Consider the following 13,283-nt stretch of genomic DNA (forward strand, 5'->3'; position numbering starts at 1 on the left):
TTATTCAGCACTGTCAGACTGAAAAATCAAGAACAAGAAAAGTATTCAGAACATATTACCAACACTTAAGCTACTTCATGTCGTTATGCAAGTTATATCTGGCATTTACTTTACTAGTATATGTCTATACAAAATAAATAAAGAATCGTATTAATTAACTTAATTAACTCTATTATTAATGAACGTAAAGAACCTTACTAAATTAAGGTGCCAGAATGGAATTTTCTGTAAATCATATCACCTGACTTACCTTTCCAGTATCACGGCTCTTGGCTCTCAGCTTGTTAACTTGGGACTCAGCGATGTCAGCGCGCTCCTGAGCTTCTTCCATCTCATGCTGAACCTTTCTCAGTCTGGACAGGTGGGTGTTTGCCTGCTCCTCCTGTGAAGGGTTGCAAGACGCAGTATGTTTTATTTTGTTTAAATATTGCATGCATGGTTTCATGGTATGTCATTATTGATTTGTGCTACATTCTCATGTGTAATATCACAAAACATTTGACTCACAGCCTCCTCAGCCTGTCTCTTGTAAGCCTTGACTTTGAGCTGCAGCTTGTCCACCAGATCCTGGAGTCTGTGCACATTCTTCTTGTCCTCCTCAGTCTGTATAAATTAAGAATTGTTACTAGGAAGTACAGAGACAGAATAAAGAAATTAAGAACTCACAGTAGTTTTTAGGGTTAACAGACATTACCTGGTAGGTCAACTCTTTCACTCTCCTCTCATATTTGCGGACACCTTTCACAGCATCACTTCCTCGTCTCTGCTCAGCGTCAACTTCAGCTTCCAGTTCACGGACCTGTGGCATGATGGTAAAGGATTCATCAAAAAGGTGAATCCTCATTCTTTGTTTATAATGAACATTTAAAGTATATGTATTCATACCCTGGACTCCAGTTTCTGGAGCTGCTTCTTGCCACCCTTCATGGCGAGGTTCTCAGCCTCATCCAGACGATGCTGCAGGTCTTTGACTGTGACCTCCAGGTTCTTCTTCATCCTCTCCAGGTGAGCACTGGTGTCCTGCTCCTTCTTCAGCTCCTCAGCCATCATGGCAGCCTGAAATTATAAAATGGTCTGTAATTACACTTTCATCTGAAAAATCCTTCACAGCACTTGTTGAACACATAAATGAAGACCACATTAAGCATTTCTTGAGATGTAAACTCACATCAGTGATGGCCTTTTTGGCCTTCTCCTCAGCATTTCTTGCTTCCTGAATAGAATCATCCACTTCACTCTGAACTTGCACAAGGTCAGACTCCAGCTTCTTCTTGGTGTTCAGAAGACTGGTATTCTGAATGTTTAAGACAAGTCATGTTTAATATAATTTATATAATGTATTTTCAAGAACACTAGTTTATTCTGAATGAATGGAAACAAACCTGAGAGTGAAGCAGTCCGACACGCTCACTAGCATCAACCAACTCCTGCTCAGCCACTTTGCGTCCTCTCTCTGTCTGCTCCAGAGCGACTCTCAGCTCCTCAATCTCAGCCACCATCAGGCCATTTCTGCGCTCCACCATGACAACCTGCTCCTTCATGTCTTCCTGTCCTCTGACGGCATCATCAAGGTGCAGTAGGGCATCCTGATAACAAGAGAAAAAAACAATGAGATTTCTGTAGTTTTTGTAGTTGTTTGTTTTAATAAGATGATCATATAATCCTTACCTTAAGCTGTCCCTGGACATTCCTCAGTTGTTTCTGTGCTTCAGCAGCCTGCCTGTTGGCATGACTCAGCTGAATCTCCATCTCATTCAGGTCTCCCTCCATCTTCTTCTTGACTCTCAGGGCATCATTTCTGCTCCTGACCTCTGAATCAAGAGTGCTCTGCATGGAGTCCATCACCCTCTGGCTGTTCCTCTTGATCTGCTCCATCTCCTCATCCTTCTCTGCCAGCTTCCTGTCAACCTCACCCTTGACCTGGTTGAGCTCAAGCTGAACACGGAGAATCTTGGCCTCCTCATGCTCCAGTGTGCCCTGAGATTATTTTAAACATACATGTTAATAAAACTTGCTTGAAAGGATAGTTAAATACATGAAGTGGACATGAACTAAATTGATTTAACAGAAAATACACTTCAATGATTTCTGTCTTTTTCATCTGTATTACTTCAGCTTCCTCCAGCGCTGACTGAATTTCAGTCTTCTCAGTCTCCACAGTCTTCTTGGCTTTCTCCAGCTCATGGATGCTCTTTCCAGTCTCACCAATCTGTTCAGTCAGGTCTGAGATCTCCTCTATTGAGCAACCAAAACAAAAAGTTAGAGTAACTCAGACTTAATACTGTATGCAGTATACATTAGATCTACACACATACCATTTATGTGTCAAGGTTTTTACCCTGAGAAAAACTCATAAACTACCACAGAAGGTAAAAGAATTACTATAACAGTCACATTAAATCCAGTGAGATTAACATACGCTGCAGGTTCTTGTTCTCTCTCTTCATGGTCTCCAGGTGATCCAGAGCCTCCTCATAAGAGTTCTTCATCTTGAACAGTTCAGTGCTGAGAGAGCGAGCCTCCTTCTGGGCTCCTTCCAGCTCTGCCTGGCCCTCCTCATACTTCTGTTTCCATTCTGCAAGGACCTAGATTTGTATAGGTTAATTAAATGATTGGTTACTACTTCAGGTATGTTTTCTTCAGATAAAATTGGTTTTGATTTCCAGTTGAAATATTTACCTTATCAAAGTTCCTCTGCTTCTTGTCAAGGTTGGCTGCCAGACTATTAGCTCTCTCCACATCAATCATGAGGTCCTCCACCTCACCCTGCAGCCTCTGCTTGGTCTTCTCCAAAGAGGCACACTTAGAGTTGACAGCCTCAATGGATTCCTCAGCATCCTGCAGGCGCTGGGCAAGCTTTTTCCTGTAATGAAGAATAATTAATTTGTTAATTTCTATTGTTAATTTGAACAAATAAATTTAAGGAAAACGAATTAAAACAATGAACAGGTAGTTACATACTTAGCCTCCTCCAGTTCCTCAGTGCGCTGGATAGCATCAGTCTCATATTTGGTTCTCCACTGAGCCACCTCACTGTTGGCCTTGGACATTCCTCGCTGCAGCTCAGCCTTGGCCTCCTGCTCCTCCTCAAACTGCTCTCTGAGCAGATCGCAGTCATGGCGGGCTGACTGAACAGCGTGGGCCAGGGCATTCTTGGCCTGTTGAACATGACAAAGCATTTTAACTTACTAATGAAGCAGAAAAATATTGTTTAAGAAAATACTTCATCAACTTGAAACATGTTGATTTAGTTAGTTGGATCATATTCTTTACATCATATTTGCTTTATAGCATCAAGTAACATTTATCTGTCTTTTCATTATCTGAAATGTAATTCATAAGAAGATTTCAGTTCACAATAATAGCAGTATGTCTGTATGGATACTTTTACTGTGGGACCCTAAAGATGACTGAGTTTTGACTTTTTAATAGTGTTACAATATAAATTGTATGTATTTTTTAATGACTACATGCAAAAAGGAGGGCTCCATTCAGCTGCTTCTAAGACCCAATAATAGGAAATGTGTACCTTGACTTCCTCCTCAATGTGTCTCTTGAGCTCCTCAATCTGCTGAGTGAAGGCCTGCTTGCCCCTGGTCAGCTGGGAAACAAGAGCTTCCTTCTCCTCAAGCTGGCGAGAAAACTCACCTGAAGGACATTGTATAAATGAATTTATAAAAACTGATTAACCCACCAACAGCCAAGTTTTTATTAAAGGTGACTCACCATTCTCTGTCTGCAGTCTTGCCTTTTGTGCATTAATGTCATTCAACTGGCGAACATTCTCATCATTTTTGGCTTTGAGCTCACTCAGCTGGTCCTCAAGAGTTCTGCACATTTTCTCCAAGTTGCCCTGCAACAACAAAACATGAAAGCTGTCCGTTTCTCCCAGACTTGAAGCTACTGCAGTACTTTGTACTTACATCTCATATTTCTGTGCATGATAAAAGGCAAACCCCTCACTTCAACAAGCAACTAACCTTAGATTTGGCAACAGCCTCCATGTTGCTGGAGAGGTCGTCAATCTCCATCTTGTACTCGCTCTTCTCCTTCTCCAGCTTCTGCTTGACACGCTGGAGGTTGTCGATCTGCTCTCCCAGCTCTGCAACACTATCAGCCTGCTTCTTGCGAAGAGCTGCTGCAGTAGCTTCATGCTGCAGAGTTGACTCTTCAAGGTCTCGACGAAGCTTCTGGAACTCAGCCTCACGCTTCTTGTTCATCTCAATCTGAGCGGCTGTTGCTCCACCAGCTTCCTCAAGCCTTTCACTGATCTCCTCCAGCTCCCTGGAGAGGTCAGCCCTCTGCTTCTCAACCTTAGCCCGAGCAGCCCTCTCAGCTTCAATCTCTTCCTCCAGCTCCTCAATGCGAGCCTACATTTGATGGTAGTAACATCAGGAACGCTTGTTGACTAGAGCATTTTGTTTTTGTTTCCCTGAGTTTACAATTTATGTAAAATAATGTTACCTGGAGTTCCTTGATCTTCTTCTGAAGCTGAGCACCCAGGGACTGTTCATCTTCAATCTTGCTGAGGAGCTGGCTTATCTCAAAGTCTTTCCTTGATGGGGAGACCAAGAAAGCTTTCACTGTCATAGTTTATACTGTTGTTGTAGTGTAATGTGTCAGATGCTGAAAAGAGAATTGATCCGCTAAAACAAAGAAAAACCTACTTCTTGATTTTCTCATCAGATTGCTGCTTGTCATTCTCCAGATCCATGATGGATTCCTGGGCCAGTTTCAGATCTCCCTCAAGCTTCCTCTTGGCTCTCTCAAGGTCCATGCGGAGCTTCTTCTCTTGCTCCAGAGATCCCTCAAGCTAGGACATAACACTTGTCAATTATAACTGAACAATAAAAGATCACGAAAGAGGGTCAAAGCAATTGTTGACTTACATCGTCCACTTGCTGTTCCAGCTTTGTCTTGGCCTTGGTCAGAGTGTTGACTTTGTCTTCCTCTGCCTGGAGATCATCCAGTGTTTGCTGGTGGGCCTCTTGCAGTGCTTTCTTCTCCTTGGTTAACTTGGCAATAGACTCATCTTGAGATGCCATCTCCTCTGTGAGGTTTTTCACCTGAAAATTGTATGAAAGGCACATTTGAATGTCAACCATATATCTAAAAAATGAATGTACATGTATTTAAGTTTCGACTTAAATGAACTGAACCTTGTTTTCAGTGGCATGTTTCTCTTTCTCCACTTTAGCCAAGGTGAGCTCCAAGTCATCAATGTCCTTCTTCAGCTCAGAGCATTCATCCTCCAGCTTCCTCTTCTTGGCAGTCAGCTCAGCATTGATTTCCTCTTCATCCTCCAGTCTCTCAGTTGTCTCTTTGAGTTTGGCCTCGAGCTGGATTTTGCTCTTAATGAGCCCTTCACACCTTTCCTCAGCATCTGATAGGTTCTCAACTTCCTATAGTGTATTTTAACATAGAATAGGATAATTTGTTGTTATTTTATGCTTGAGGTTTTATTATTCATTGGTGTTTGCTAATTATTCATTTAGTTAATGTGAACATTTTTCAATTGTTACATATACAAACAGAAGACAACGATAAAACATGTACACAATGTAATATTTGGTCTACCAATAACTCCACAGGTGTGATTTATGGATTATGATTTTGTCTAAATTACTAAATAAGCAATTTATACAACTAAATTATTAGTGATCCAAGAAACTATATGTGTGTATATAATATTGTATTCACCGAAGCCACTTGCAGTTGCAGGTCATTCTTCTCCTGCAGCAGGGAAACCATCTTCTCCTCCAATTCCTTCTTCTTGGCCAGGGCAGTAGCCAGGTCTGATTGCATCTTCTCATAATTCTCCTTCATCTGTTGGAGCTCCTTCTCAGTCTCAGCACTCTTCAAAAGAGGCTTGATCTTGAAGTACAGGTTCATCCATGGCCAATTTTTCACATTCATGAATGAACGGATATTGTACTGGATGCTGAAGATGGATTCCCTGGAAAAAATAATCACAGATATTGTGCAATTACTTCTGCAATGGGATTTCATTGAAATGCTGACCCTAACTATTTAAGAAAAATATTTGTATAATCGGACAGTACAGTCCAGAGTATTATTTGAAAATCCTACCTCCTCTCCATCATCTTAACAAACTCCTTCCTCATGAGGTATCCTCTGCAGAGAGCCTGAGTCATGGTTACCAATGTAGCCAGTTTGTCATCTCTCATCTCCTCCAGGGCACCCAGCAGACCAGCTTTGAAGAACACCTATGGTGTCAAATCAAGGTAATCAGTCATAATAAATATTGATACAAAAGGATGACTCCATAAGTAAAAATCTGTGAACATTTTCTGCAAGAATTAACCTTTGTGTGCCCAAACTTGTACTGAGTGTGGTCCACATCAATGGAGCCCAGCAGCTTCTCTGAAGCTTTCTTGTTGTCAATGAACTGTCCCTCAGGGATGACACTGGCATTCAATACTTTGTATCTACAAGACAAAATGATATTGTTACTTGTATTTTCCTTTCATATCTTCCTTGTGTTAACCACCACAATGCCTCATCTGAAATCAGCCTGACTTTCATATAATGAAAACTGTAGACACCTCTGCTTGAAGTCACCATAGAGGATTCTGCTGGGGAAGCCCTTTCTGCAGATTCTGATGCCTTCCAGCACACCGTTACACCTCAGTTGGTGGATGACCAAGAAGTTCTCCATAAGACCTGAGAGTAAATGAATACATTTTAAAATATTTCTTTGTAACACAGTGTAACATAAAATGCAAAAAGCAGGTCTCTGGGCTTCTTACCTGGGGTCTTGGTTTCATTGGGAATCAGGCAACGCACAAAGTGAGGATGAGTGCTCCTCAAGTTGGTCATCAGCTTGCCCAAGTTCTCCTGTGGATCACAATTATAAGATAATAGGTCAAACATGATATTAATATGAGGTTTTTAACCGTTGAAATAATGTTGTGAAACAATACCTACTCTGAAAAGAGCAGATACAGTCTGGAAGGAGCCACCCTTCTTCTTACCCTTCTTGCCACCACCACCAGCAGCGTCTGCATTGTAAAACATTACATTTTATTCATGAGACTGAACAAATTATGCTGTCATAATTGTTTTAAGTTTAAATCACAATTTTTAAATATGACTGCAAACTTGCTGCACTTTGTGCAGTAACTTTTTAATAAACTGGAAATACTGATTAAATGTTTAAAGCTTACAAAAAAATCTACTTCATCCTTCATCCTTTACTATTAATGCACCATTAATAAGATACCATAAGATAAGCTTTGAAATTTCGAAGTTGAAAGTATTGGGCATTTCTCCTACTTCAGTTGATCTGCAGTATCCATACAGTAGTTTAGGAGAATGAATCATGGAATCAATACAGAATATTAGCGCTTCTGATTACTCTGCTCACTCTTATTTCTTACCGTCAGCGCCACCATGAGCTGCATAAAGGAAGGCCAGGAGTTTGTTTGATGCCTTCTGGTAGAGCTGAACAACTGAGTCGTTCAGGGGGTCCTTGTTCTTGTCCAGCCAGCCACTGATATTGTAGTCCACTGTACCAGCATAGTGCACCAGGGAGAAGTGAGCCTCAGCCTTGCCCTTTGCAGGTTTTGGCTTCTCAAAGGCCTTGGTTTTGCCAAGATGCTGATCATGCAGCTTGTTCTTGAAAGTTGTGTCAGAGGCCTTGGGGAACATGCACTCCTCTTCAAGGATGGAGAAGATGCCCATTGGCTGAGAAGAATTTACATTTCATATTGAAATTAAACTGTGGAAGCTACCATTTGCACATGAAAAAATTAATAATGTATACCCAAATGGCCACTTACCTTCTCAATAAGCTCAATGCAGGCAGCCAAGTCCATACCAAAGTCAATGAACTCCCATTCAATGCCTTCTTTCTTGTACTCCTCTTGCTCCAGGACAAACATGTGGTGGTTGAAAAACTGTTGCAGTTTCTCATTGGTGAAGTTGATGCAAAGTTGCTCCAAGCTGTTGAACTGTAATTACAGGAAGATGTTCAATTTCATGGCAATATTGTGTTAAACGTTCAAATTACTCCAATATTTTTTCAAACTTACATCAAAGATCTCAAATCCAGCGATATCCAACACTCCAATGAAGAATGATCTGGCCTGCTTTGTGTCCAGCATCTCATTGATACGGATGACCATCCACAAGAACATTTTCTCATAGATAGACTTGCACAGAGCCATAACGGAATTGTGGACCTAGAAATTGGGATTTCAGCATTGAAATTTCCTGACTAAAACAATATATTCATGTGAACATGCAAATACTTTATCATTTTTAAAACATTTAATTTCACTTCATTACCTGTGGAACGGTCTGACCTTTGGTCACCATCTCATTTCCGACCTTGACTCTTGGGTAGCACAGGGCTTTCAGCATATCAGCTGAGTTCAGGCCCAAGAGGTAAGCGATTTTATCAGCCTCTAATGGAAAGGTGGACAAGAGTGCTAAGTACACATGGACTTGAATAGTATTTTCAGATCAGAAAACTTACATGAGTGTGGTATTATTTCGATTATTACCCTCATTGCCATCAGGTTCAGCCTGCTCCTCACGCTGCTTCTGCTTGAATTTCATGTTGCCATGATGCATCACAGCACCAGTGAGCTTGTAGATACCCAATTTCTCCTCAGCAGTGAAACCCAAGATGTCAATGGCAGTCTGCAGTGGAAATGAAGTAAAGTTATCAGTAATTGCAACATTTCCCTCATTATACTCTTTATTTAACTAATTTGTCGACTTACATCTGTTGCAATGAACTCCTCCACATCATCAATGCTTTTGACCGTGATTTCACCCTGACTGATCATATGATAGTCATAGGGGTTGGTGCTGATCAGAAGAGCCTCTAGAAGGGCGAACACAAAATTCATGAGATTTTCTTTTGATACTGTTTGTAGTTTTGTCAGAATTTTAAGTCCAAGACATCTTTTAACATACCCAGAAGCTCAGGCTTGTGGCCTGTCATCAGCTGATAGAAGATATGGTAGCTCCTCTCAGCAGACAACTGGAAGGTGACACGAGACTTCTCCAGCAGATCTAAGAGTAGCAAATTCAATTGGATAATATGTGATTACTTCTTATAATATAGTGGTTTTAGTTCATCAAAGACCACATGTTAGTTCACAGGAATCTTGACTTACACCTTCGTTGGAACTTACATGTTTCAATATCAGCTGAAGACAGCTTTCCAGCAGAACCAAAGTGGATTCTGATAAATTTACCCTAGAGAGACAGATTTTTGATAACATTAATTTTGTATAGTTTAGCAAGAAAAGAAAAATATATTTCCTGTATTACTTACAAAACGAGAGGAGTTGTCATTCCTCACAGTCTTGGCATTACCATAGGCCTCCAGCAGAGGGTTGGCTGCAACAATTTGGTCCTCAAGGGAGCCCTGCAGGAGAAGATTAGAGTTACATGAGCTGTACATCCAAAATAACTTTTCTCTGTCAAAACCGTTAATGTTAAACAACCAATTTTACCTGCATCTTGCCAGGGGTTGCCTCAGCCTTCTTCGCTCCAAGAGCTGCAATTGTTGCAAAATACTGGATGACACGCTTGGTGTTGACAGTCTTTCCTGCACCGGATTCTCCACTGAGGTAGAAGGGGCACATTATCAAGATTGTGTTTCTTTATCATAAGATTTATAAAGATTTAACACAACATTTTGTGCTATACTCACGTAATCAGGATAGACTGGTTCTCACGATCTGAAATACAAACATGCATACTTCACATGAGTTCCTTTTTCCTTGTTTTCCTTCAGAAAGGTTTTGCTTAAGTTGAATTCCATTTCTCTATACATACACACTTAAAAATTTTTAACTTTGCGCTTACCAGTGAGCATGGACTGATAGGCATTGTCAGAGATGGAGAAGATGTGGGGTGGTGCCTCAATCCTCTTCTTGCCTCTGTATGCACCCACAACGACAGCATCATATACCGGAAGCCACTTGTAGGGATTCACAACAACACAGAACAACCCAGAGTAGGTCTGTAAAAGTAGAGAGTATAAATAGTGTTAGGTAAACATATACATAAAGTGTAGTGTAAGTAAGTAGGTACGTAATTAAAGTTTATTTATTGGCTAGCACTATTCACAGATACAAAATACTTTAATGAATCAAAATGTACAAAAGTTCCAAACACAGACAGGGAAACAGGCCATAAAAACCAATGGAATAAAATGGAGCAGCTGCTCAGACAAGCTAACCAAAAGCCTGTCTGAACAAAAATGTTTTTAGCTGCTTTAAAAAGATGTCCCATGAGTTTAGTGATCGCAAAGAAAAAGGGAGAGCATTGCATAAACTGTGTGAAACAACTTGAAATATGTATTATAGTGGAAACTCACATAGATCATCCATGATGCATAACGATCTTTGAGGTTATACAACACGCAAGGCTCATTGAGGTGGGTCATCATGGCCATGTCCTCAATTTTGTCAAACTTTGGAGGGTTCCTTTGATGGATGTCATCCTCTTTTAAACATAATGAAACTGATGTCACTGTAGTTTCAGCAGTGTCCAGTTTGGAATTTAAAACACTATTTTCTTAACCAAAACACACAATGAATTAATCCTTCAGTAAATGCTTTGCTAAGCTTCCATTTCAATTAAATGTTCATTATTGAAACAGATTGCAATGTTTTGGTTAAGAAAATAAAATTTTCATTTCAAATTGTATAATTAGTGCATCATTGTATAATTAATCACATACCTTTCCTCCGTCAGTCTCAACTGTGGCTTTGCCACCCTCTTTCTTCGTAAGTTTACCCTTCACGTACATCTCATCAGCATCAACCACAAAGTAGGCTGTTTTGGCATCAAAAGGAGTGTTTTGTGCCTCAATCCTCTCTCTCTCTGGCTTCCGGAGGTAGATGGCCGCCGGGCCATATTGCTCCATTTCCGCGTCTGTGCTCATGGTGGCACTTTAGTCGAGACTGAAAAAATGATAGTTAACATATCAACATGAAATCTCTTTGGTGTAGTTTCCATCTGATAGTGGAGATTTCATTTGGTTCCTATGGTGACATCTCCTACCTCAGCTCGTTCCAAAAAAGACTGAGTGGTGTAGTCTCTGGAGGAGTCTCAAGATGCTGTGAAAAGATAATTAAACACGAGCACAAAAAGTTCAGTTGGTTTTTCATTTAAATTTAGTTGTGGAAATTCAATCAATTTAAAAACATTTAGATGAGACTGAGAAGGTGGAAGTTAAAAAAAAATCCACAATCGTGTTGAATGATTTTGTCTAAAGTCTTCAAACCTAAGAAATAAATGCTCACTGTAATCAGTTGAATCATTAAAAATTCAGTGCTCTCCTCTCATAGTATAGCCTTTTGTCACTTAGTCTGTATTTGTTCAGATAAGAAGTGTAATAAATTTTAACACAAAACAAATAAACTTTGTCCTTTTTTTTTTGAAGAAGCAATTTCTCAAATTTGTGAGGAGTTAAAAGTTCTTTTAGAAAAATGTTTCCCACTCAACACCTTTTTTCACATGCCATAAAATTTAATCATAATCCGAAACCTACATTTGAAAGATAACCAAACATTCACTTTACCAGCTAATCAAAAGGAGCACAAACTGAGGTTACAGAGCATACACTCACCTGTGATGGATGCCTATCAGTTCACACTTGTACATTGCTGCCTCATTTATAGTGGGTGGGAGTGCCTGGTCAGCAGTTGTCTCTCTCTCATTTTGGTCATGGCCTCTTTTCATCCTGTAGCTTATTTAGTGGCAGCGATGTTTAAGGAAGTGATATGCATAATTCTTTGTCACTAAAAAAAGCACTTCTTAAAAATACAGGATACATCACGATGTCGTACCAATTGAACTGATTTGATTTGATTGCAACCTTTGATGTGGCCAACACAATGTGGGTGTTAAAATTTAAAATATGAATTAATGCATACACCAGGTATATCAACTGTGAGTTAATAGACTCTCTGTTGTATCAAAATTACAACACAATTACAGCACTGAGGAAATATTTACTAAAATGCTTTCACACTTCCTACACAAGTTGTTATGTTCAAACATAATAACATAAACCAAGTAAATAAACCATACCACATAGGCTTATGGGTCTGCCTAAGGAAGCATGAATGTAAAATTATTTAACAAGAAAGAAGGTGGTCTAATGTGTTTGTTCCCTAGATCATTACAAGATGTAACAAGCTTCCTGCTCTAAATGCTGGTCCACTATTGCCTCCAATTGCAGGCAGGGAAGTTATGGCTAAATTGTATCATTCATGAAATGATGCAGATTATAGTTTGTGTTCGATTCCAAATAAAATAAAACTTGATTTAAAGGACATTTAAGCTGAAACATGTTGTTAACTTTAAGAATCTTTTTTTAAAATTTATGAGTAGCTCTGGGAACTCGTATTGGAAAGTCTTCCAAATTCCATTGATATTCAGTTGCAGGACACTTGAACATTTGACATCTCTGAAATGGCAGACTGTTTACCCCTAAGTGGCATTAATATAGAACAGTTGTCAGCAAATGTTGTTTAAACAATGATATGTATCTGAAATATAATTTAGAGGTTGTGAGTTTGGTAATGAGTTTGGGACAAAATAATTCACGACTCTTAACAAAGTTTGACAATAATAATAATGCTATATTTAAAACTTTTACTGTGCTAATCAAAAACTTCTTAACTTGTAGGTGTTAGTAATACCTAAAGAATACCTTAAAATCTATACCATGAAGTTTATAATAATGTTTGTGCACTATTTGATCAAAATCAAAATCAAAGCACTTTATTAATAGGAATTACATCACACAAAGGTTTTAAGATGCATGCATGGAGCTTAGTTCTGGAATTGGCCCCAAATGTTTGTGGTGTACAGTTACAGGACACCGGCACATCTCATATTCCTGTAATAAAATTAATTATCCATAAAAGTTCAATCACCCGTTATATATATATATATATAACTCTCTAAATGGGCATGAAAACAGTTGGCAACTTGTTTGAGATCAGGCCCAAAAATAAGTTTCACCCAAGGCAAATTGCGCTTGCTACATTTGATAGGAGGTGTCATCTGTTAAAGAAGCATGATTAAGGTGTCCTGTCAAATCTTGAGGGCATTATGTCCATTAGTGCTTTTTTGAGTCAAACTGGCAGACCATAGAAAACATAACACAGAGGATAAAAACAATAAATTACAAAAAGTAGGTTAACAGTTTTCTTAACTTTTTTTCTTAGCTAATACTGACTTGTTTCAAGTTGTTCATGTAAATCTAAGAATGGGTCTGTGTGTGT

The 13,283-nt window shown here is 39.4% G+C and overlaps 1 protein-coding gene across 1 annotated transcript; it reads right to left on the bottom strand.

Annotated features, from left to right (window-relative positions):
• LOC111227290 (myosin heavy chain, fast skeletal muscle-like) lies at positions 1-11,108 on the bottom strand. Its single transcript, XM_022752718.1, has 40 exons — positions 11,050-11,108; positions 10,723-10,949; positions 10,361-10,515; positions 9,847-10,003; positions 9,692-9,719; positions 9,492-9,603; positions 9,311-9,403; positions 9,168-9,231; positions 8,947-9,045; positions 8,751-8,854; positions 8,529-8,667; positions 8,311-8,429; positions 8,055-8,204; positions 7,803-7,973; positions 7,401-7,707; positions 6,949-7,022; positions 6,771-6,858; positions 6,567-6,684; positions 6,326-6,449; positions 6,091-6,227; positions 5,701-5,956; positions 5,160-5,402; positions 4,890-5,066; positions 4,668-4,813; positions 4,465-4,555; positions 3,981-4,370; positions 3,727-3,853; positions 3,530-3,648; positions 2,962-3,158; positions 2,680-2,863; positions 2,420-2,585; positions 2,111-2,235; positions 1,669-1,977; positions 1,383-1,586; positions 1,169-1,294; positions 886-1,056; positions 695-799; positions 508-603; positions 242-382; positions 1-18 (listed from the first exon to the last, which is right to left on the bottom strand). Exons 2-40 carry the CDS (start codon positions 10,928-10,930, stop codon positions 1-3), a joined length of 5,838 nt encoding a protein of 1,945 aa, XP_022608439.1. The 5' UTR covers positions 10,931-10,949; positions 11,050-11,108.
• Positions 11,109-13,283: the final 2,175 nt, after the last annotated feature.

The sequence above is a fragment of the Seriola dumerili genome, unplaced genomic scaffold (genome assembly GCF_002260705.1).
Source record: "Seriola dumerili isolate Sdu_G_001 unplaced genomic scaffold, Sdu_1.0 BDQW01000169.1, whole genome shotgun sequence".
Taxonomy (NCBI): domain Eukaryota; kingdom Metazoa; phylum Chordata; class Actinopteri; order Carangiformes; family Carangidae; genus Seriola; species Seriola dumerili.

Excerpts from the sequence above, each read along its gene's own strand:
- LOC111227290 (XM_022752718.1), bottom strand. The coding sequence starts at position 10,930 with ATGAGCACAGACGCGGAAATGGAGCAATATGGCCCGGCGGCCATCTAC. Across the intron at positions 7,708-7,802 it reads GCATTGAGCTTATTGAGAAG|CCAATGGGCATCTTCTCCAT; the intron begins GTAAGTGGCCAT and ends AATTCTTCTCAG. Across the intron at positions 6,859-6,948 it reads CTGTATCTGCTCTTTTCAGA|GAGAACTTGGGCAAGCTGAT; the intron begins GTAGGTATTGTT and ends TGTGATCCACAG.